The following is a 25,880-nucleotide window of genomic DNA, read 5'->3' on the forward strand; positions in this document are numbered from 1 at the left end:
ACACCCAAAAACACTTCATATAGTCAAATAGTTCCCATACAGTATGGGCTCCCGAATATTTGACCTAAATAAGTTTAGCTTAGGTGTGATCAACTCCAGTCCTCAAGGGCCACCAACAGGTCAGGTTTTCAGGATATCCCAGCTTCAGCACAGGTGGCTCAGCCAAAGATTGAGCCGCCTGTGCTGAAGTAGGAATATCCTTAACCTGAATGGTTGGTGGCCCTTGAGGACTGGAGTTGCCCTTCCCTGGTCTAGCTTCATATGTTCATATATTCAGCTCAGCGAAAGCCAGTGAAAGAGTTAACATGCACAGTGCTCTCAGAGCTCAGCTCTCTCACGCCATGTCCACAAACCTTACATAACATTTGCTTAGCCCACATCCTAGTCACTTCTTACTTTATTTTATGACTAGATAATGCTGGCTTCTGCCCTGGCCCGGCGCTCCAATTAAACCAGCAAGTTAATTAAACCTCATAGAGAGAGCACGCCGTCCATTAAGCATACCTGGGTCATTCCAATTAATTTCCTGTCACACAGTAAAATTATAGGCGACAGGTTGCAAATAAGGAAAACCCATTACAAAGGGCCGCGTCTAGCCAGTATTTGTTTAACTTGGCGCGTAGAGCAAGTTGCAAGGGAGAGATAAGTCACTATTTATTGTGAAGGATGGAAGGCCCAGGGGCCTGAGGACTAAAATCATATTTGCATTTCTTTGTGCAACAAAATTTTAGTAGCTCATACATGGCACATATAGTGCTTCTTACATTTTAACCCTGTAGGCACCGCATATATGTTACGTTCCCTATGCCTTTAGCCTGCAGGATTGTGTTTCCTCGCCTCTCCATGCAGAGGTAGAGATGCATGCGATCGTATAATATTGGTGGTTTAGGACCTACTGAAATGGGTGACGGAACTGTGACACCGTTGTAGGCCTACAATATTTTGGCCAAGGTATTGATCTAAATGTCCCATATTTATGAAGGAAGAATGTAGATAGAATATATAGTAATGTGCTAAATAATTTGTTATGTTGGGCCCTTATCTTCTGTTATCAGCATTTTGGTGCTAAAAGTAGTGCAAACCGACATGTAGTGTGTGTCGTACATGCATGTGTGAAGGGTTCATACAGTACATATGATACATAGTTCACACATATTGCATGCCTGATACAATATACCAGGGGTGGGGAACGTCCGGTCCGCGGGCCGCATAAGGCCCGCAAAATGATTTGGTCCGGCCCCCGTGCGGCCCTGCCCTTTATATTTAAAAATTTTTTTTTTTAAATGGCAGCGATTCAGCATGCGCAGAGCAGAGGTCCCGCAGGGCAAGCAGGGTGTCCGGCCTGATGCCTGTGAACCCGCTCCCCCCCTCTTCCCAACTTGGGACTGAGGGCGGGGAAGCCCCAACCCAGCATCCCCCGCGCTGTGCTGACCTGGCACTACCAGAGGACAGCCAGTGCGGGGTTTATAGTGAGCAGTGCGGCTCTGCACTGGTTGTCAGCTGAACCCGAGAAGTCCAAACCACTGCAATCTCTGCTGTGTGTGTGTGTGTATATCTGTGTGTGTGTATATATGTGTGTGTATATGTGTGTGTGTGTGTGTGTGTGTGTATATATATATATATATATATATGTATGTGTGTGTGTGTGTGTGTGTGTGTATGTGTGTGTGTGTGTGTGTGTGTGTGAATATATGAGTGTGTGTGTGTCTGAGAGTGTGTGTGTGTGTGTGTGTGTGTGTGTCTGAGTGTGTGTGTCTGAGAGTGTGTGTGTGTGTGTGTGTGTGTGTGTGTGTGTGTGTGTGTGTGTGTGTGTGTGTGTGTGTGTGTGTGTGTGTGTGTGTGTGTGTGTGTGTGTGTGTGTGTGTGTCTGAGAGAGTGTGTGTGTGTGTGTGTGTGTCTGAGTGTGTGTGTGTCAGAGAGAGAGAGAGAGAGTGTGAGTCTGAGAGTGAGAGTCTGAGAGTGAGTCTGAGTGTGGGTCTGAGATTGGGTCTGAGAGTGGGTCTGAGAGTGAGTGGGTCTGAGAGTGAGTGGGTCTGAGAGTGGGTCTGAGAGTGAGTGAGTCTGTGAGTGGGTGAGTCTGAGAGTGGGTGAGTCTGAGAGTGAGTGAGTCTGAGAGTGAGTCTGAGCGTGGGTCTGAGAGTGAGAGTGGGTCTTAGTCTGATTTCCCTGCCCGGTGTGTGTGTGTGTGTGTGTGTGTGTGTGTGTGTGTGTGTGTGTGTGTGTGTGTGTGTGTGTGTGTGTGTACGTGTGCAGACACCAACCCGCAGTCAGTCATAGTCACCCACCACCCAAAAGTCAGTCAGTCACCCAAAGAGAAGCAGTTTCAGTCATCACATTAGGGGTGAGTTAATTAAATGTTTGACCAAATATAGCAGGCTAATTTTTAAGTTGATAATTTTGTATAGCCCTCGAATGATTTTATAAATATCAAACTGGCCCTTGGCAGAAAAAAAGGTTCCCCACCCCTGCAATAAACAGTAGAGGAAAACAGAATAATGTGTATTTTTTAATTAGGCTATAACTAGTGTTAGTGTAGCCATGTATAAAAATGGTATACAGTTCTTTCTCATGCTAGTAAACCTGGTAAGTATGCAGGATTGCCAGCATCAATCATGGAGGTTTGCCCTCACACCCTGGTGAGGTGTCATATGTACACAAGTTAAGTGGTAAAATGCTCTGTGTCCACTGTTAGTGACACAAGAGGTGTGGCTGTTTTCTGAGTCTATATAAGACACAGAACTGCCTAAAGTTAGTGGTTCTGTAGTGGTTGGAGAGTGTTAATCAAGGGATCAGTTATGATCCAGTTCTGGAGGTCTGCAGCAGTTAAGGCTGTCAGATATAATTGATAGTTATCTACACTGTGATCAGGGACCTGACACAGGGGTGATCTCCCTGAGGGGAGAGGTGATCCAACTCCATTAGGAGGGAAGGAACTTCTGCAGGGATGTACTACATGGAAATGAGCGGCTAGGACGACCGCTGTGAGGGGCAGTCTGCGTGATGATGTCAATAAAGATGCCCAGTTTCACAAGACCCTTGCTGTGTATGTGTGGAGTCATTACACAGAAGGAGGCACAACAGAGGAGGTCCTCATCAGACACATCCCCCTGCGGCCGCAGAGATCCTGATGAGGTGGAGGCTCTGCATTAGATGTGAGTAGGATTCAATCCCCACTACCTCAGATGCCTGTCATGCTGATATCCCCATACCAACCAAGCGGGAGACTCAGGAGTCCTGTAAGCCAGGAGGTGCACCACACACTGTACATACATGAGGAACCTGACGAAGCTTACTGCGAAACGCGTTGTTCCCTGACGGAGCTCATTGAGAGAGGGACCCAGCCGACCGCAGGACATCCGGTGTAGATCCTCTCTTCCGGTTCCACTGCCGGACGCGTCAGTGAGAACACCAACGGAGGAGGAGATCTTGCAGGATCCAACCACGCGGCTGATGCTGGGCAACAAGAGTTGCAATTCAGTGTGAGTGTGTTCATTGTTTATTCACTTTGTTTTTATAACGTTTATTCTTGTTTTTATAACGTTTATTCTTGTTCTTGTTTATGTTCATGTTTTAACTGAGACCTGTTTAGACCTGTTAATATTGCTAATCCTGGTTTTGCACACATTTTTGGTCTATGGGCAACGGGGAGAAGAGCCACTCACACACCACACCCATTGGGGGATAGTTTGCTGAGACGATTCTACATCACCTATACAGGCTGACATCACCCACTGAGGGAATGAACTCACATTAGGCCGTGTGAGTTTTTTGTCTATTGTCACTCCACTATAGGAGTCTGCACTTACCAACTACAGTCTGCGTTGAGGGTGAAGTCTCACACAAGCCCGTGTGAGTCACTGAAACTAACTGTTTAAATTTCATTTACTGTATACATAGTGGCAATCCACTATCACCCCATCCGTCACATCCTCCACCTCCTGTCTCCCCCCCCCCTCATCCCCCACACATGTGGATGCATGCACTAATACTGTGTTTTATTCCATTTTTATTTCCATCTTTTATTCAACTCCACTCCGTTCCATCAACATCGTGAGGTCCATGAGTTTTGCGCTGACCGTCTTCATACTCCCACTGTACATACATGTAATGGGGCCAGTGGACCACAGGGGCCAATGTGATATTGGGTGGGCCTGGAAAGACCGTTACATTAGTAAATACAAATTATTTGTGTAACATTTTTTTAATAGCCATACTGTGAAAATAGTAAATTTCAGTAACCTACATAAGATAACATCCGTACTGCTTCAAATATATTTTGGGTTGTTACATAGGAACTTAATTCTGCGCTAACACGATTTAACAGATTTTTTAGGGTTTACTTCCAGTTCTACTTGGCAAATGATTTTGTCGCACTTTTTTCTTTTTGCCGCACTTTTTTCTATTTTTGGGGGGAGCACTGAAATATATATATATATTTGTACATACATTTACTGTACATCTATAAGTCCAGCACAGTTCATTTCTGCACTGTGGCGCAGATGGAGGCATTTCAGGTTAAAATGTGGGCGCAGACACAAGCGCAATTTAGGATGAGATTTCTTGTCACCAAAAAAGATGTTGTCAATAATACATAGGCCCCCAATCTTTAGCACTGTGTGTATTGTGTGATTCTTCCAATTGCTGTATCACAAGGAATAATTCACCACAGTGAACAGTTCGGGTCCATGGATCACCCCGGTGAACAGTGCAGGCCTGGTGACCCCTCTCACTCACTAATTAGGACCTCCAGGTAAACAGGACACTCCCCTACCCCCATGCTGAACAATTTATCAGCAATCCACCCGCCTCCCCCTCCCCCCCCCCCCTACCCTCCTGGTTTAACAACCTGGTTCCCAGGTGAGATTCTAGTCCTGGGATCCAGTAATTCATGGAACCCAACCTAGAGACAAATGCTCCAACATTTCTGTCTATAACAGTGTCCTGCCACAGTGGCTGATTGAAAAAAACCAGTCAGAAAAAGATTTGTCTGAAAAACAATTCCAGATAATTGCCAGTATATACTGGGTTTGTACAGTGCAGCCTAATTCAGGCACCCCCGTGTATCACTGAATCTAATACCACATTGAGCGTATAGGCAGCTTCTAGTGATGTGCTAAATTGTACCTGAAGCAAAAGTAATTAGTTGCTGTGTGAAGCTAGGTATATAAGCCCTTAGTTAAGCGATAAAAACAGATAAACAGGATGGGAGAGGTGGGGAAAGGAATGCCTTACACAGAATGTGTCAATCACTGATGTGACGCAGCTAGCTACACTAGTAGTGTCTTGCTCTGATATGAGCAGAAATCTGTTTAGTGAATGACAGGAATAGTTGGCCAGCGGGCCTATCCAGAGCTGTAACAAAACTCTCCTTTGTTCCTGCACTGAATCAGCGCGAACTGACTGGCATCAGCGCTGGCGCTTAGGGCCGACAATCGTTTTGCATATGAACACTTCTTCAGGGTCCACCTAATCATTGTTCCAGCAATGGGGATTTAAGTAGCGACCCGTTGTCAGGGAAACCATGGTCACATGGTTAGAACATCCAATGACAAGTGTCTAGTATCTGATAGTGGTTTAGATAAGGGGTGTGCAAACTGGGGGGGCGTGAGATTTTTTTGGGGGGGTGTGGCGCTTACAGATGACGCATGCTCTTCCCCAAAGCATTTAAATGCCGGGTGTCACGAGAGAACAGACCATATATAGAATAACTGGGCCAGATTGAACAAGATAGTAAACTGAATGAGTTTATTTCTTATGAGCAGAACAGACAATACATCAAGCAAATAACATTACAGAAATATTTACACTTGCTGGGGTTGGATAATGAGATATTCAGCCGAATAGCAGCTCATTAGTTGTTACAGTCATGACAAGCACAGGAATAAGGGGTGCAAGCAATTATATAGATGCAGGACCCCATTCCTAACATGGCAGTTCAGTTATTGGTGAACAATTACCTTGTCCCAATCACAGGTTGACAGGTAACGTGAGAAGGAGGGTTTACCCAGCCCCTCATTAATACACCCCTCCCCTGTTCCTACTTGGCCAGCCCATTTATAAAAAAAATATGACAAAAGGCCTGGGTGCCATCCTGTCTAGCAAAAATGCTTATTGGGCAGGGGCTTTTCATGTGGGGTGTTACATTTAACAGGTCACAATGGTTAGTATCCATCTGTGATAGCTGGCTGCATATGCAATGAGGCGAGTCATCTCCATTGATGTCCAGGTCTTTTCTCACCTCCCCACAGGGGACCGAGGAGTAAAGTACCTCACAAAGCCTTTCAAGTAGCCTCCTTTGATTGTACAATTACATATCAAAGCTGCCATTTGGCAAGCTTCCAAACCTATATCCAAAGTTATAGTAAAAACAGCGATAACTCATAACTATATTTCACATGTCATAAATCAGATTAACGATATGTATGCGACCTGTGTTCTTTGCATAGGAAAACATATCCAAATTTCACCTTTGTAGCATGTATATAGCAAAAGTTATAATTTTTTCACTTTATCCATTGTCAGGGATACAATACAATTCTCCCCCTCCCTCCATGTTAATACATAACATAGCAATTAATTCTGCTGAAGCGGGGAAATGCAGATCCACATATACACAATATGGTTAACCCTTTATCTCTCGACATGATTTATACACATACAGGAATATAACACAGACTGCTGGGGAAATAAATCTAAGACCTGGGACAATTCTGCTGAAGCAGGGGGATGCAGATCAACATATACACAGATCCCATTAACCCCTCATATCCTGATTATGACACCGGGGGACATTGCGAGGCCTCTGTAACTCTCTCTTACCTTGACTCAGACTGCTTTGGGCGACGTGTCGCTATGACGCCGCGGGGTTGCGTGACGTCACATGACCCTGCGGTGTCATTTGACGCTCTAGAGAAGGTAAGAGGGGGCACGAGCACTGGGAGAGAGCAGGCAGGGGGACACAGGGCAAAAAGTTTGTGCACCCCTGATTTAGGCGATAACCCCATGGAGGTACAGTATGCCCTGTTCATTTGTTTATTTAATTAGTCTTTGATAGTAGTTCATACTGTACATATTGTATTTGTTCATCAAAAGTATGCATGGCCGTTCCATTCAATCCCCTTGATTTAAGGAGTGATCAGGTCAGGGGTGATATATTTAACATAAGTGGTACACATGGCAGATACATTAGCTCCCCTATATTCCAGGGGGGTCACGTTGGGGGTATTTTTTTAAATTAATCATAACTATTTGGATTTAGTGTTTTTCAGCTGTTACAACATGGATACAGATTACACAGTGAATATTTAGATATCTACATTATATATCTATCCAATGTAAGTAGTCCATGTAAATAAGGGAATGACATGGCGATCTCTACCTTTTAGAGACCCACAGAGCCTGGTCCGTGTCATATTCAACTTATATAAATCCAGTCACTGCTGCTCGTCGTATGATGATATCTGGCTGCTGTTCTTATTAGCATATTGATCTTTTACAGATAAGGAGAGATGTGGTTTTGGTTCCTGTAGGTAACCAGATAGCATAAGGTTGACAATCAAAATGACAGGATCTGTTGTAAAAATAGTCTCCCTTCTCGTAGTCAGTGGAGTAATGCTTCACAGTAGCCCTCTCAAGGCACACATGATCTGTGATCTGTTTAGATAAAAGTTGAATATACTGTATACAGCCTCATTCAGTCCCAAAGGTGATAGGGTCATAAGGGTAAAGAGTGACCTTGATTTCCTCAACAGTAAAGCCTGATCCCAGTTCCCTCCTCTGAGACCAATGGACACATGGTCTATGCCAATGAATTTTAGTACCTTGGCATTGACAGAATGTGTCCCATTGATGTGTCTCACAGTGGGGTATCAAGTTCGTTCCTGATAGCGTCCACATGCTCTAAGATCCTCCTTCTGAACTGTCTACAGGCTATACCCACATATTTCTTGTTGCACTCACATACAGTGAGATAGATCACACCATGGAAAGGCAGTGTAGATAAAGCTTTGGATCTTGAATTCTTTGCTGTTACAGTTAGGAAAAAACCTTAGTGAAGAGAATAGAGGGACATGCCTTGCACCCATGGCATCTGTAGGTGCCCACGGTTTTAATTATGGAAAGTCATGTTTGTTTAGTCGGATCCTCCTCTGCTGGTCAGGGTTGGAGTTGATTTGCAAGCTGTTCTTTTTATTTTGTATAAGAACAGATCCCCTCAATCGGGAGGCCCAATTGTGTCGGACACAGGTCATCTAACGGAGTCTAGCTGTGTATATCTGGATAAGATTCTAAGACCATTCATGGTCTCCCTACCATTCTATCTTAAAAACACAAGAGATATCCTTAGGAAGGTAGACGATGTATATATTAATGACAATACTTTACTCATCAGCATTGATGCAGAAGCTCTGTATACGAGCATTATGCACAATGTCGTTCTAATGGCAGTCTCACTTCCTAAAGGTCCGAGGCGCAAATTTCTCTGCACAAAACGACTTTCTGATGCAACGTCTGGATTTTGTTTTAATCCACAACTACTTCTTCTTTGATTAAAAAAAAAACTCTATCACCAGGTGAAGGGCAGTACGATGTGAACGACATGTGCCCCCACCTATGCGAACCTGTATCTGGGTTGATGTGAGGAAATGGTTGTTTTTAGTGGCACATTAAATGGTTCCTGGTATAACTGCCACTTGTGCTCAGCAACAGCAGTACTGTATTCAAACATCAACCACCGACAATCCAGAAAACAAAAGAAGTAGCAACCGCATAGTCTTGAAAAAGAAGTTACATTTATTGGGCAGAGCAATGTTTCGGTCCACTTGCAAACCTTTATCAAGAACCTCTTGATAAAGGTTCCCAAACGGACCGAAACATCGATCTCTGCCCAATAAATGTAACTTCTTTTTGAAGACCACACGATTGCCACTGCTTTTGTTTTCACGGTATATAGATGACATAATGATCCTCTAGCAGGGAACATAAGAGCTATTTGAGCAATGTGTCTTGAAACTAAACATAAGCAACATCAACTTCACATAACGTATGAAGTGAGTGGGAAAGAAATTAACTTTCTGGACCTCAAGACATCAAGGCGACCAATTGGGGAATTAATAACAATGATACATCGCAAGAAGACAGCTACGAATAGTCTGCTGAAAGCAAATAGCCATCACACAGTCCGCTTGATACGAGGAATACCAGTCAGCCAAATTCACATAGTTCGGAGAAATTGTTCGAATGATAGTGAATTCGAGAGACAAGTGGCCCTTATGAAAAATAAGTTCCTTGCAAGAGAGTACAGTAATAACAGTGTTAAGAAAGCCAACAGACAAACCAAAAGGACCCCACATAGGGACCTACTCACTGATAAACAAATCAACATTAACCAACAGGTTATAACATTTGTAGGTACTTTCAATAAAGTGACCACAAATAAACCACATCTTGATAAACCCCTGGCATATCCTGGTGGAGATGAGGACCTTAGAAAAGTTCTCAAACCAACTCCAACCCTGACCAGCAGAAGATCCAAAATCTCAGAGACCTGCTGGTACATAGCCACTTTGATGCTCCGACTAATGAAACATGGCTGTCCAAAATTAAAACCATGGGCACCTACAGATGCCATGGGTGCAAGGCCTGTCCCTCTATTGTCCCACTAAGGTTTTTCATAACAGAAACAACAGCAAATAATTCAAGATCCAAAGCTTTATCAACTGCACCCCTGGCATAGACCATGTGTCCATTGGTCTCAGAGGAGGGAACAGGGACGAAGCATTACTGATGACGGAATCAAGGTCACTCTTTACCCTTATGATCCTATCACCTTTGGGACTGAATGACGCTTTATAAAGTATATTCAACTTTTATCTAAACAGATCACAAATCATCTGAGATATGGAGAGGGCTACATTGAAGCATTAGGCCTGAGTCCCGCTGCATCCGATGGCGCATGCGGCCGGGTAAAGAGTGACCGGGTAAAGAGTCACCAGACCCGTGTTCCTCCCGAGCCTGCCCCAGTCCCCCCTCGCTGCAAGGCTCGCTGCACACTGTGACACGTCAGCCAGCAGGGGATACACGAGGACCGTGATCCCAAGTGGCGACCCGTCACGTGGTGCAGCAGGGAGCCAATGAGGGGGTGGAGGATGGGGCAAGGGAGAGGAGGGAAGCTGTCTACAGCTACAGGAGGGAGGTCTGAGTGGCCCCGCCCCCTCATCATTTCCACGCCCACACAGCCTGTTTTGGCCAAGCCCCCACGCGCCTCAGAACGCTGCCTGCAGACCGCAGACCGCGGTATAGTGCTCTGCATGCGCCGCCTGTTTTGCAGTGCGGGCGCGTGGTCTGAGGCACCGGGGCCTTAGCCTTACTCTACTGACTACGCGTAGCGAGACTATTTTTACAACAGAACCTGTCATTTGGATTGTCAACCTTATGCTATCTGGTTACTACAAAACAGGCTGCGCATGCAGAGCGCTAGACAGAAACCAAAACCACAACTCTCCTTATCTGTAAACGATCAATAAACTAATAAGAACAGCAGCTAAATATCATCATGTGACCGACAGCGGTGACTGGCTGTATATAAGTTGAATATGACAAGGAACCAGGTTTGTGAGTCTCTAAAGGTATAGAGATCACCATGTAATTCCCTTATTTACATGGATATATGTAATACAGATATCTAAATATTCACTGTGTAATCTGTATTGATGTTTTAACAGCTCAAAAACACTAAATCCAAATAGATAAGATTCATTTAAAAATACACCTTACTTGATCCTGCCCCTCCCCCCCCCCCCCCCCCTGGAATCAGAGGGATGTAACAGGGGACTTACCCTGTTCAGAAAACGTTCCTCTAATCCAGCAGTGTGCTGGTTAATTGACCAGCACCTGGCTGATTAGAAGTGTTAGAAAAAGCCTGCCTTTGGGACAGGAAGAGAGACTCCTCAGCACACCTGTGAGCTGAACAAGGAGACAGATGTCTTGAGCCTGCCAGAAGAAACTGCACGCTGCTTGCAAGATACAGGGAAAAGTACTTCTAAACCTGGAGAACAAAGAAGCCTTTACCTACAAGAGACAGATAAGACTTTCCTTTCTAAGACCTTTTGTATATCTGCACATATCAAGATATATGTTTGGGGCTGGGAGACATGATAATCTAAAGGGAGTTGTGGACTGCATACAGTAGGTTTCACTAGAAATACTCCAAGTGGAACAGAAGCTTTGTTTGACCCCTTGTTTTGCATACGTTTGGGTGATTTTCTTGTGTTAAAGAAACAGGCGCAATAAAAGCCTTATTTAATTTCACCTTAAAAAGTCTCCATTGCATACCTCTGCACACGTCCTCTTACAAGGGAGCTAATGCATCTGCCATTATCTGTTTTTATCCTCAGCCTTCTGTTGTGGAGGAAGTCTCTATTCTAACTGCTCTACTCTGGTGAAAGTGCGTTTGTTATATAACCATGACAAACTTGGAGGGTTTTCTGTCAGTCCATCTCTATTCTGACTTTGTGGATTGAGTGGTCAAGGGTAAAGGCTTTTTCTTGTTTCTTGCCTCTTTTCTTACATACACTTCTCCCCTTGCCCCCTTCCTTCCTTTGCATATTTTTTAGACTGAGGAAAGTGTGCCTCTCTTTTGTATAAACTCGATGCTATAACACCTGAGATAGGGCTTTTGCTGGAAAGAAGAGGGTAGGGAGAGAGAAATTGAGAGCCAGAGGGGTGAAGGAAAAGGAAACGCCTATTTAGTTGAATAGACTACCCCCTGATTTATGTAACTCGCAAACCCCTTCTCTATACAGTAGGTCCCGCTTCTCGGTGCCCCGCTTTTCAGCGATCCGCTGATATGGTGGTATCGAGAAGGGGGCCGCCATGTCTGCGCATGTGCAGAATGGGGAAGTCAGAGGTTGCGCATACACAGAGCGAGCGGTTGCCGAGGGTGCCCATGCGCAGAACGAATGTTGCGCATGCGCAGAAGGGGGGAATTGCCTGTTTGTGCATGTGCACACGCCAAAAATCGCTGGTTCCGCTTTCCGGTGATTTTCGCTTTGCGGCGGGCCCTCAGAATGGAACCCACCGCATGCCTGGGGCCCTCCTGTACACTATGTGGAGAGATACCTGTGAACACACATATTATAGAGAGCTATTTTGAATATTCAAATAGTTTAATTTCGTATTCAAATTATCTTATTTCCCAGATATCCCAGGTGTATTTAGAGGCATCTCTCCATGTGTTGTATAGATGAGCATTGGGAGATATATAAGTCAATTATCTCACTCTAGTACTCCTCCCATATCGCTTTCTCTCTCCCCTTCCCTCTATCGCTCTCCTCAGTCCTGAGTCTCAAAGCATTTCTTCTGCTCTGTCCTGTCTGAAATATTTTTCTCGTACTGCTCCTTATATTTGGAGCTGTTCCCTTCACTAAGCACCAAACGCCCCGTTACCCCATTATCAAGACCCGTTTGAAAAGTCACCTTCACCAGGAAGCAATTCCATAGCACTGTAATATGAACTCCTGACCCAATGCATACTCGCTTACCATCTTGACCATGCCCTATAAAATTAGAATTGACATGTACTTCTTTTTTCTATGCTGTATGTCTCCTAACACATCAGTTATATTGTAAGTTCTTTGTGGCAGGGACTCATATCCCTCAAGATTAATTTTGATGTATTATGCATCTAATTTTTATTTTGTACGATCCTTCCCTGCATTATGTCTTGTACTGTATATTATCTCTGTAAGGTGCAGTGTACATGGTTACAACTATAACCTTAATACCATGAACCAAGCATATTTCCCTGGTAATACAACTGATGGCTATTCTTTCAGCTTGTTGGTAGACATAATTGCACCTTTCAACTTTTGTTAGATGTTCAAACAGCCTTGTGTGAGCTGGCAGTATGAAGTGTAGGATGTGAGGCTGTTTGCTCACTGCTGTCTAAACTTGCTTGTACATTTATGTTTTAATGAGCTTATTTTCAAAGGAGAGTTCAAACCACTCAGCCTTCTTACTGGCACAAACTATGACATCTAAAGACAAACCTCAAAGTTGATACAAACCACCTAATTTGTGTGTTTATTTAATGCACTCTGAAACAAAGCACATCCAATGTGACTATAATTATGTAGTTTGGCACTCACTGTTATTGGGAAACCCTCCCTGATAATGCTAACTCGTGTATACTTAATTGCTGTGGTTTCAGCTAAAGATTAAAAAAAAAAAGTAATTATTGTCATTTTTTTTAATGTTAGTATGATCTACATATCCAGGGCCAAATTTACCCAATGGCAATCATTTCTTTTTTTTTATTTGAAATAAAATACATCCATCTAACAAATGTCACCAGAAATGTAATGTGGATAACGTTAGTGAAGTCTCCTTCATTTGCCAGCCAGCCAGCTAGCGATCTATCTTATACCAAGTGTGAATTTTGATGCGATGATAAGGGAGGAGGGAGGAAGAATGATGGCTTAAGAAGAATATGTAAAACATCTCATTGCAATACGTCACAATCCTTCCCAACCGGCTTCCTGCTGGCAGTCCTTAAAATACAATATTCCACACAGGGGGAAATAGGTAGAACATTTCTTGAGGCAGGGTGAAAATGATCTTGGCGTCTATACGTCCACATTAGTTGTATTCCAGTTAGCCCTAATATATTCATATATTCCAGAATGACTTACCAGAGTGTTGAAGTTGTCATGTTGATACAAGTACTTGTTGCAGGTCACACAGTCCTTTTGGCAGTCACAGAGCACGTGTGCGAGTAAGCACAGCAGAACTACATTCCAAACGAGAGCCTTCATTGTTGTCTCAGGACAGAGCTGATGATTGAAAAGGAACAAGGGCAATATTTGGAGATTACATGAAGAACTCACGCTGTTTCACACTTCTAGCATTCTATTCAAACATTTTAGGCATTGTTGCAGTTTTTAATATCAGAATCAAAGGCTTTAGAAACTAGTAGTTAAATGGCTATACAAGCTCTGGCGTACTGTGGAGGAGCTGTCTGCAATCATCATATGGCACAAGGCAGTGGCGCAGCTGGAGATACGCGGGCTCCCGGGCAAAAAAAATTCAGGGCCCCATTATGAGAACATATTCGTAGATTCAGGAGTTTCCATCGCCCACCATCCCCCCCCCCCCCCCCCGCATGTTGGCGGCTGTGCGAGTTCCCCCCTGCTTTTACACCCCATTCTGCTCTATTCACCCCTCTCTCCTCAGGTATTTCTCTCCCCATTTACACCCCCCCTCACTCCTCCCTTTTTCCTCTCACACTCTTCCCTCTCCCCCCCCCCCCCCACCACCCCCTCCACACTCAATCCAGCTCCCTCAATCCTCCCCTCCACCCCCTGGCCACACACATACAATTTCCCCACATACTAATACAATTCCCCCTTTACAATACAGTACCCCCCCATACACAAATTAGAATAACCACCTACACGCACACTACAATTACCCCCCCCTCTAAACCCCCCCCCACATACACCACACACACGAGTGATTGAAAAACACTGGTGTACAGTATACTGCACAGAAACATCTTCTTTTAATACAGAACTATAGACAATTGTTTAAAGAATTACAAAAACTACTTTACTGACAGACACTGAGGCACAAATAGCACACTGCCAGAGCAAACTGTAACTGACACATTTACACACAAAGCACACGGACACCCTGAAGCACACTGACAGACTGAAACACACACAGCACAACAAACTGACACACAAACACACACACACACACACACAGCAAACAACTAACACACAAACACACACAGCAAACCTTCCCACAGCAGCACATGGTCACTTTCTCCCCCTCCCCACCCCTTAATGTCACAGAGAGCGGGGGCGGGCAGAGCTCTGTAGCTCTCTGCCTCAGTTCCGCCCCCAGACTCTGCTGCCTGCTCTCTGCAATCCCCACCCCCACCACCCCCCCCCACCCCCCACCCCCAGCCTCAGCTGCCTGCTCTCTGCAATCGCTCACAGCTCACAAGATGCTGTTAAGGGGTCCGGAGGAGGAAGGGGGACCAGACTTCTGTGGTCGTCGGCGAAACTGCTGGGCCAAATGTCTTGGCTCTCCCTCCTCTCCTGCGACCAGACTATTGCTACGCCCATGGCATAAGAGGCAATATCTACTAAGCAGTACTATTTCCTTAAACACCTAATGGCCCATTCAAGTGAATTCATTTGAACGGGTATTTTATGTAATGGGTGTCTTATGGAGTAGCACAATTCCAAAGTGCAGGGACAAAGTTTCAGGCGAGGAGAATCCTACATGTGCAGCCAACACAACATAATCAAACAATTTCTTTCACCTGATGAAAGGTCCATGTAGGACCTGAAAGGTTGTCTTTCCCCTGTTCTCGGCTGTCACATTAAATGGAGAACTTCATTATGAACTTGTCCGTTGAGCTCAACTTTGTATCACTGTCTTAGAGGAGACCTGCACTTTGAAGAAATTGTTGGTTTATGGAGTAGCACCACTTATTAAACACGGCCCAATGTCTCTGAGATAAATCTTACTCCTATGTCATGTACGGATATCATAGAACAGCCACCTTCTTACTACTGTATATTTCTAGTATTCTCCAATAGCCGAAATATGCTTTGTTGAATGGACAGCTCTATTAATTTATTATAATGCACTCAACAACATAAGGTAACAATAAATCGCAAAACTTCTTTCAAATTTGCTTCCGCACTAATTGTGTGGAATTTACCAAATGTTTCGACACTTTTAGTGAAATTTAAGACACAATATATTGACCATAAAATAGTTGGAAGCAAAAACAAAGGACACAGTATAAAATTGGTAGTGTACACTGGCGACACACTTTATTTGAGCTTGGCTAGTCCCACGAATTCGGGGTTTGTGACTGTTTTCTGCCCGAGTGCATTGAGGTATTTTCCAGGCAGGGATTGAAGCATTTTATTCCCGCTGGCTGCAATACTGCACAGTATATATATACTGCATTACAATTCATGAATTTATGCCATCTGGTAGACACGCGAAGCATTGCAGCCTATTAAATCCTAATCATTATCATTTAACAGATCAGCCGCCCGTCAGCCAGGCATGAACCCAGGCTGGGAAGGCAAACGCAACGGGGCTTGTCAGAGGTGAGGAGCGGCGCATTCCAGGTATCTGCCAGGTACATACTGGGTATTTGCTCGAATAAAGTGTGTCGGTGCAGTAGGTACCTGATAGGTGTACCTTTACCTGGTTGCAGGCTTAATACAGTTTGGCCAAAAGATTGAACTAAATGACCCATATGTATAAGAAGACAAAAACATTGAAATGAATCAAATCATTTGCCACATTGAATGCACAATGGGGATTCTTTGTTTACTGTTTGCAGTTAGATACACGCAACCATACAAATGTTTTTTCTTACGCTCCTGCTGTTCACTTCAGTAGCTGTGCATGAAGGATGTAGGAAGTCTAGCCTAACCATAAAGACGTAAGTACCAGCCGTTCACACGGAAAGACAGTACAGCTTCCTGGCAAATCCCGTCACTAATCCCTAAAGGACCAGTTCTCACTGATCCCAATTGTTCATTTACGAGACCTTTTCTTGCCATTTCCAATGCCATTTTAATTTTTTTAATCGGATGCTCTATTCAGGAGATATGAGAATTTAAAATATTATCTAAAACTACCATGGTAACTTAAGGCGGTATAGATTTGAAAAAAATCACATAAAAAAAAACTAAAAAGACAGAGCATGTCTTTTACAAGGGGACAAGATTATGACTCACATACGATTCTGAAAGGGATTGCTGTTTTAATGCAGATCTGAAAAATACTATGGTGTAGAATTTGAAAATGCGTTACAGATTTGTTTCCCAATGCTTTCACATTGTTAGGTAGAGAAGCTCAATGCATAAAAAAAACACTGATTTCCTCCCTCACAAAAGACATACTTGACAATCCAATCAATACAGATTTACAGCCTTCCTTGGTAATTATCCCTTTGGATTACCCCATTTATCTCTATTATTTTCGATATGCTTAAGGACCTCTGGTCCCCAGATTTCCTTAGAATAGTTGGTGCTCTTAAAGCAGCAGTCCAAGCGGGTTTTTTTTTTAAATATTAATTTTCCCCCTTTAATATGGGCATCAATACAATCCACACAATGATAAGTAATTAGCTAAATTGCCAATCGATCCGTTCTCCTGTGATCGATCGGCGAAGATTCAGCTCGGGGGTTCACTACAAGGCTGTCAGTGCAGCAGAAGAGGACCAAAGATGCAAAGGTCTGTGGGGAAGATCATGTGACCGGCCGTCACTAGCTACAATTGGTGCACTGCTAGAGAGAGGGCTGTGCTCAAAAAGGGGTGTGCCAGAGCCTGTTTCAGAAGAGGAAAACTTTGTAAATGGTTGCTATAGAAACAAAAAATGCTTGTTACATTATAATACATTAAAAATGTAATTTAGAGTTTTTTTAAATAAAAATGCAACAAGTATTTTCTCATAGTACAGAACTGATTAATTTTAGAAACACACATGTAGGATATTGCTTGGTCTGCAGCTTTAAACCCATCTGCAAATTCCTAATAATCTTTTTATTGTAGGGAATAAGAAAAGACCAGTAAATGCACACATCATTTGTACAGTATAACTAAGAAAATACATTCATTGACAATAGAGATTGTAATAAACTGTAATAGAACTAGAAGAAGTAATGGTTAAGAGAACAGTCTAGGGGGACTATTTAACAAACGCAGTTAGCGCTCACACCTACTGTACATGCTGTGGCGCGCCTCTTTGTAACCTAAGGCCGCGATTATAGTGGCGACACGCATGCATGCAACGCAGCGCGCCACCGGAACAAATTAGTGAGAATCAATGAAGGCGCACATAGTGCGCGCAAAACGCAGGGGTCAGTGTATTAGAAGCAGCGTCACAAATGCTGACCTGCGGGCGCACAAGGCATTCCAGGATTCTGCCCTATTTTCACTTTTGTACACAACCCCCTATGTTTTTCTGATATTATGTACAAGAGGTACATGGAAAAATAGTTGACGGAATATGTAGAGTGTGCTCTAAATCAGGGGGGCTCAACTGCAGTCCTCAAGCGCCCCAAACAGGTCAGGTTTTCAGGATATTCCAGCTTCAGCACAGGTGACTCAATCAGAGGCTCAGTCAAAGACTTTAGGGCCTCATGCAGTAAGCGTTCATAAGCCACTTATCGACGCTTTTCGGAATGTTCATTAACACGCGCGATTCTAGCACAGACATTCTGATTGGCTGGCATCATTCCCTTTAAATGACGTCATTAAAAAAAAAATTAAAGTCGGCACTTGGTTGCAGCAGCCAATCAGGTGGCTGTTAAACCAGTTCCCGCCCAAATGTGACGTCACAAGCCCTATTTAAGGCCGTGACGCCTCATTTGAGCCCAAGAAGACGACGAGACAACATCGGTTGGGATCTACCATGGGGCTTTTTGGATTACAATAAGAAGATAGAAGATCAAGAAATAATGACAGATGAAGATAGAACAAGCTGATTAAAGATAGAAGAAATAAGATTTGGGTACCTGATCCGGATTTTCATGGCGGATGGCATCGGATGCTGTTTGAGGCCTTCGAGGTACGTGAGCTTCCTGTTTCCCCGAGGGCCAGCGCTTCTAATGGTAAGTAAAATATTGCATGTTTGTAAATGTATTTTTTGTTACAGGTTTTGACATTGGATGTGTATTTTTTTTTTTTGTCACATTGACTGATAATGTATTCATCTGTATCACTTTAGGGTACAGATCAATACATTATTAGGACAATATTTTTGGGGCATTTCTTGCTTTGTATTGATGTTGATTTTTGCGATGTCAGTTTATTATGTGGATGTAATTTGGTATTTTGCTGATTTATTTAAATAAAATGTTGGCGATTGATTTTCGTTTTGAATTAATGATGTGTTGTGTTGGCTAAAGCTTTGGTTGTGTTTCAAAAAATTTTAAATAATTAATTTCTTTGTAGGTTAATGTTTCAAATAATTCATTGCTGTTGGATTAATTAATTGGTTTGGTTACTGGTACAATTAATAATTGCTGTTGTATTAATTAATTGTTTTGATTGGTTACTGGTTTAATTAATTAATTGTTGATCTTGTTATTGCTTGTATTAATTGCATTAGCTGGCTAGTGTTTTTATTTTGTGAATTGTGTTTTTTTGGAGTTTTGTAATGTTTTATTAGTGTGTGTTTGGAGTATTAATTTATTTTGATTAGGGTGCCCATTGAGTGCTATAGAGGCTTATCATGCCCATATATTATTGTGTACTACTGTACTACTCAATGGGTACAGGGTGGGTATAGTGGGTCCGGTCTGGGTGCTTAGGCCTCCCGGGTGGGTAGCGGGGCAGGGTGGGTTAACCCCTTAATGACTATAGCGGTTATTAACCGCTAAGGTGATTAAGGGGTTAAGCGCCATTAGATTGTATTTATTATGTATGTATGCTTTCTGGCAACGGAGGCAGTATCGTGATAAGGACATGCTGTGGTAAGTAGAACTGTATTTATTTACTTTATTTATGCTGGTTAATGTTGTGTTTAATAATGGGCAAATAATCTATTATCCATATCTGGATAATAGTTATTTTGCCCATTACTATACTTTATGTGTTTGGGGAGGGGGGGAGGGATTGGTTGAAATGTAGGCTATGTTTTATTTGTTGATATACAGGGTTAGTACCTTAGGTCTGCGGGGACCTATGGAGACAGCCTGAGGACACCTGGACTCCCACGGGTACCACCCGCAGACCCACAGGGACCACCCGAGGGCCCCTAGACCCCCATGAGAACCACCCGAGGGCCCTCAGACATCTGTGGGGGTGACCCAGGGACCCCAAGACACGCGCGGGCCCACCCGTGGACCCCATTGTGGCCCATGGTGACCTGTGGGGACCACCTGGAGGCCCACGGCGCCTAGTGGGGACCACCCGGAGACCCCAAGACACCTGTGGGCACCCCCCTCTGATGCACTGTGGGGCCTGCGGACACCCGTCTGGACCACCGGACACTACCGTAGGCCTGGGTTATTAAGCATGTATGTTAAAAAATAAATCATGGTTTTACATTATGAGGGGGCACGGGGGGGGGGTGCTTAGTAAATGTTTTTTAATATACATTTAATTCCTAGTGTAGATGTGCAGGGGTCTCCGGAGTAGAACCGCATTGGTTTTATGTCCGGGGACCCCCTTCTTCCCGAGATACAGGCCCTTTTATGGGGTGCCGGTATCTCCTATGCAAGGAAATGTCCCGCGCCATGTGATCAGGACATTTCCATGCGTAGAGGATACCGGCACCCCATAAAGGGGCCTGTATTTCGGGAAGCAACGCGGTTCTGCTCCGGAGATCCCCTGCCCATCTTCACCAAGAATAAAATATATATTAAAAAACATAATTTTAGCACGAGATTTTCGCTGGCAGAGGCGGCTCTCTCTGCAGCAGAAATGAATCGCCGGTTTAGGCCTTATCAGAGGCTCGATCCTATCGCTGGCAGTAACTCGCTCGTTTTGGGAATTTTGCTATGAACGGTAATGAAGGCTTTCTGAATACCGTGATAGCAACGCTCCAAGAACCGGTGATTTAAATGCCCTGGCGATATTTTTTTTGAACCATTACTGCATAGGCCCCTTAATCTCTGATTGAGCCAACTGAGCTGAAGAAGGAGCTGATTGAGCCACGTGAGCTGAAGCTGGGTTATCCTGCAAACCGGCCCTGTTTGGGGCGGGGGTGGGGGGACTTGAGGACTGTAATTGAGCACCCCTGGTCTAAATAGGGTTACCAGACAGTCCCGGTTTTTAATCTAATGTCCCCCTGTCCCGGCTATCTTCTGCTACGGTATGTCCCGGTTCTGTCAGGAGCAGAGAGAAAAGAAGGGTCTGCCGCTGCAATTTCTCCGGCAGCTATTAGGTGGCGCCGTGCTGTGCAACTACTGCAGCACCTCCTCTGCCTGGCTGCGTCATGAGTGTGTGAGTGTGGAACATGGGGAGGGGGGGAAAGAAAGAGAGACGTGGAGGGGTGTGTGAAAAAGAGACATGGGGACAGAGGGAGAGATAGGGGGGGAGAGACAGTGGGGACGGGAGAGAGAGACTGGGTTATGGGGGAGAGAGAGACTGGGTGAGGGGAAGAGAGACTGGGTGAGGGGGGAGAGAGACTGGAGGGGAGAGAGAGACTGGGTAATGGGGGAGAGAGAAACTGGGTGAGGGGGAGAGAGACTGGGTGATGAAGAGAGACTGGGTGAGGGGAGAGAGACTGAAGGGGAGAGAGAGACTGGGTGAGGGGGGAGAGAGACTGGAGGGGAGAGAGAGACTGGGTGAGGGGGGAGAGAGACTGGAGGGGAGAGAGAGATTGGGTGATGGGGGAGAGAGAAACTGGGTGAGGGGGAGAGAGACTGGGTGAGGGGGGAGAGAGACTGGGTGAGGGGGGAGAGAGACTGGTTGAAGGGGGAGAGAGACTGGACGGGAGAGAGAGACTGGGTGAGGGGGGAGAGAGACTGGAGGGGAGAGAGATACTGGGTGATGGGGGAGAGAGAAACTGGTTGAGGGGGGAGAGAGACTCGGTGATGAAGAGAGAGACTGGGTGAGGGGGGAGAGAGACTGGAGGGGAGAGAGAGACTGTGGAAGGGTGGGAGAGAGACTGGGGTGGGGGGGCGAGAGACTGGGGAGGGGGGCGAGAGAGATTAATAATACTGCATACATGGGGATGATATTAGACAAATATCATAATTTTTTTTGTGATTTATTAACGTGTCCCGGTTTTTACTTTTGAAAATCTGGCCCTATGTCTAAATGACTGAAAAACAATAAACGCACTAAAAGTCTACTGTATTTACTAAAACCAAGTGAGGTAAATTGGATGGCTGATGATCCAATATGTACAGTAAACCCACAATGTTTGAACTTTTATATATGTCAAGAGAAACGGATTTGGGATTTGAAGGCGATTACAAATAAATTGTAGAGGTAGGCATATATTGTCTAAATAAAGACAAGCATGTACAAAACGTTAAAGCTGGACATCACTACAGTATATAGGATCGTTACTACAGACATACTCGGTTTAAGGACACTCACTTTAATTACACTCGCGAGTAAGGACATATTTTCAATCGCCCCATACCCCTGTGTCCGTACTCTCGCTTCGCGAGCACGGACACTTATTCTGCCCTACAGACCGCCGTAGTAGTGAGGCGCTGATTCCCCTCGCCCAAAAGGCAACTGGCAGCTCAAGCATGCGCCTGTCAGCACGCCCTGAACAGCAATACCGGCTCCCTACCTCTACCGAAGCATCGCTAAGTGGGGAAAAGGTGGTGCTTCACTTTAAGTACATTTTCGCTTTACATACATGCTCTGGACCCATTGCGTGCGTTAATGCGGGGTATGCCTGTATAGATTTCTACAGACGTTAGGGATCGACAGCACAATATATTTGTTCTATAAAACACGACCATTTACGAGACAGAAGCAAATGACGAAATGTCATTTTTTTTTTTGTAAAGGTCAAAAGGATATTAAATAAAAAATAATAATACAGCTGCAGGGCTTCTTAAACCAGAGCAAAAAAGTACAAGACAACATATGCAGCATTTCTGGCTGCTTTGTCATGTTTTGTGTACAATGTATCTTGTCAGGAACCTGTTTGCTTCCTCTCATACAGCCTCCATTAATGCAGCCGTACGGATTTCACTTTTTGTTTTTTATTTGAATTTATTTTTTATTACGGGATTAAAGCAAGGGGGGGGGGGTCTTCGGTGCTGAACTGTGTTCATTTTCAGGGAAATAGCGTGCCTAACATAATGGCAGAGTTTACGTGTGGCACATCAAGTGGGCCATTAGAAAGCTGTGACATCATACGACGCGGCTTCCTACTGGCCCGCGTGAGCGGGACATTTTAAAAAGAGTTACTGGCACCCCGGGAGTAGGTAGGGAGTTCCCGGAGCTGAAATTAACCCCGTTCAAATCTGAAGACCCTCTGCTTCAATCCTGTAATAATACCATATATTTTTTTTTAGAAATATAAATCCCCTATTGCTGCTTTATAGTCTCCTGGCTGCAAACAGTGCCAAACAAGAGTTGCACTAGCACACATCTTACCAACAACGTACCCTTCCTAATAATTATCGTCCACAAGGGAATCGTATGAGAGTAAATTATTGGCTTAATAACTCAAACTAGTTACTTTATAACATGCACATAGAATACTCCAGGATGTCTTGGTTGAAAAGTACAAATATTTAAGACATAATGCAAAAAGGTGATGTTTTGCCCCACATACTGTAGGTATTTTGTATTTACCCAAGTATCATCTTGCTTTAATTAGGATTTTTTTCTCCTTTTTTATTTTTTGCCATTTTATAACATAGAACATGTCTTAATGTCCTGTGACTTTAGATCATAATGATACTTGTATGCATGTATACTTTTATTTATATAATGCCAGCCATGGGAATAAGTGCAATAGGTAATAACAACGTACGGCTAAAGGACATCCTCCCCCCAAAAAAGCTTTAATATTGCTTAACCATTCATGTCATTTTGAGCTTTCAATGTGACCCTTTGTAAAATATGCTATTGTATCCCTTTACCCAATATTCACCTTGTTTCCAAGAAACAACGTACTGTATGCCTACCTATTCTAGAAAGCTCACACACGCATTTCCTTTGTCTTGTCCTTCCACCAATTGTGCTATTTAATTAAGCAGTAGTACTTTGTGACAATCTATATCCTTTCACAAGATATCCAAATGCCCCACATTATCTAGCGCTTTGCCTTTTATCAAAGGCTTAACAACCCGTGAATGTTCCATTTCATCTGGATCGCGCATTTCATGATAACGCCAGATACAAACGTCAATCTATTTATTCATCCTCCACACTGCAAAGCTTTAAGTAATATAACAACTATTAACCAGTCGAATTTCATTTCAAACCATGATGGGCAACATATAAACACTTTTAACAGTGAGATTTCTTAATTTTCCATTTGTTTTAGTGCGGGCAGATGTTTTTTTTTTTAGAAAAAAAATATGTATGTATGAAACAATACATTTCAGATAAATGTTAGGAAATCCTTCTCCTTCCAAGCAGAGTTAGCCAGGGTGTTTCAAATATTAAAACAAAGAACAAAAAAGCCCAATGCCACTTCCAATATGACAAAAATACACAGTAAAATACTTATATATTCTCTTGAAAAGGGGTCATTTAGTTTAACCCTTTGGCCAAAGCGTCGTAAGCCTGTGAGCCACGACAAGGTAGACCCTGGTCACAGGTCCTAACACTACCAGATAAAATACTAATACACCTATACTAGGATTACAATTCTCATTTACCTCTATTAGGAGGGAGAAGGACCAACATTGGATCCATTTCCAGTCAAATGAAAGAGACCTGCTAACTAGGGCAGTGGGGAGGGGTGAGCTTGACACCTGGGAGGGGTTACTAACCTCCAACAGCTGAGACCAGCTGACACTAAGTTAAACAACACACAGAACCCCAAGAAGCTCATTTTGGGAACCCCTGAGCCTCCACAAAAATATATATCTATATAAGTGTCAAAAAGGAGTGCTACTGAGTGTGGCGGATGCATAAAACAAAGAACAAAAAAAGCCCAATGTCACTTCCAATATGACAAAAATGCACAGTAAAATACTTATATATTCTCTTGAAAAAGGGTCATTTAGTTTAACCCTTTGGCCAAAGCATCGTAAGCCTGTGAGCCACTATATGGCCCATAATGTACCAAACTGTATCTGTTAACCTATTCCCTTCAAGAGAGATTTGTAAAGTATGGCTTTACCATCAGTTACTTATAGGATTTAAATATATAATACTACTTAACAGCCAATTTCCTGCCATATGTAACCTCCTTGTAAAATGCATGCAGCACTCACAAACTCTGCCCTATGCCAGACTCCTCTCCAATACGCACTCAGCATGTGACTCGTGATGGGAATGGCATCAGACAATGACAATGGACTTGAAAGAGGAGGGACTAAGGCGGTGAGAAGTCTTTAAGAGGCCTTGGTGGAGCTCGCGGATCAGAAATCAAAGGACTACCGGTGGGGATAAAGAATCAAGCAGCGATCCGCACGATGTCAGTGGACGCTGGCTAAAGGGAGTGCAGGTCGACTCTGTGAGTGGGGCCCAGCAGGGCATCCATGAGAAAACGTCTCTCTCTCTGTCTCTCTCTGTCTCTTTCTGTCTCTCTCTGTCTCTCTCTGTCTCTCTCTGTCTCTCTCTGTCTCTCGTTCAATTTCATAAGAGGAATAACACAATGACTTGTAAAACCAAGAAACTACAGGAGCTCAAGCCATTTAACATAATGTAAACTTAGAAACAAAGAGGAGGATACGAGCACTGCAAAAATGACACTCTGGCTAGGGCATGTGCAAAAGGGTGAAAAAAGGCTTTATTGTGGCTTAACACGCCATTAAAATTACATGTCCACCGTCCTCTATTTGCCAGTAAGGTTTTCTATAGAGCACCCAATTAGCACCCAATTATTCTATAGAGCACCCAATTAGGAGTTATCCCCTTACTCACCCATAATGTAAACTTAGAAGGACCCAAATAAGAAAGATTTGGGGGTTTGAAACCATTTTAATAGAAGTGATAATCTGTTGTAATTTATTGGGAGAACTAATACTATAACGAGTGAGACTCCACATAAGTGAGACTCACTGAAAACGAGATCGAACAGATATCTTAATTCATTAGTCAGAAATCAGGAAAGGGTAGAGATGGGAGAGAGAATATGTAGGTTGCTGTATGTGGAAGTAGGTGTTGTGGAGGGTGCAGAGTGGAGAGTGAGGCTAAAGGTTAGGAGTTGGTGATCAGACAGACGGAAGGGAGTGTTAGGCTGC

General features: G+C 43.8%; 1 protein-coding gene across 1 annotated transcript in view; it reads right to left on the reverse strand.

Annotated features, from left to right (window-relative positions):
• PNOC (prepronociceptin) overlaps positions 1–25,880 on the reverse strand; it is a 149,039-nt gene that overhangs the window by 96,030 nt on the left and 27,129 nt on the right. The window contains exon 2 of the mRNA XM_075594880.1: positions 13,689–13,829. Within this exon, the coding sequence (XP_075450995.1) occupies positions 13,689–13,811 (123 nt within the window). The 5' untranslated portion in view covers positions 13,812–13,829. The remainder of the gene's footprint in view (positions 1–13,688; positions 13,830–25,880) is intronic.

The sequence above is a fragment of the Ascaphus truei genome, chromosome 4 (assembly GCF_040206685.1).
Source record: "Ascaphus truei isolate aAscTru1 chromosome 4, aAscTru1.hap1, whole genome shotgun sequence".
Taxonomy (NCBI): domain Eukaryota; kingdom Metazoa; phylum Chordata; class Amphibia; order Anura; family Ascaphidae; genus Ascaphus; species Ascaphus truei.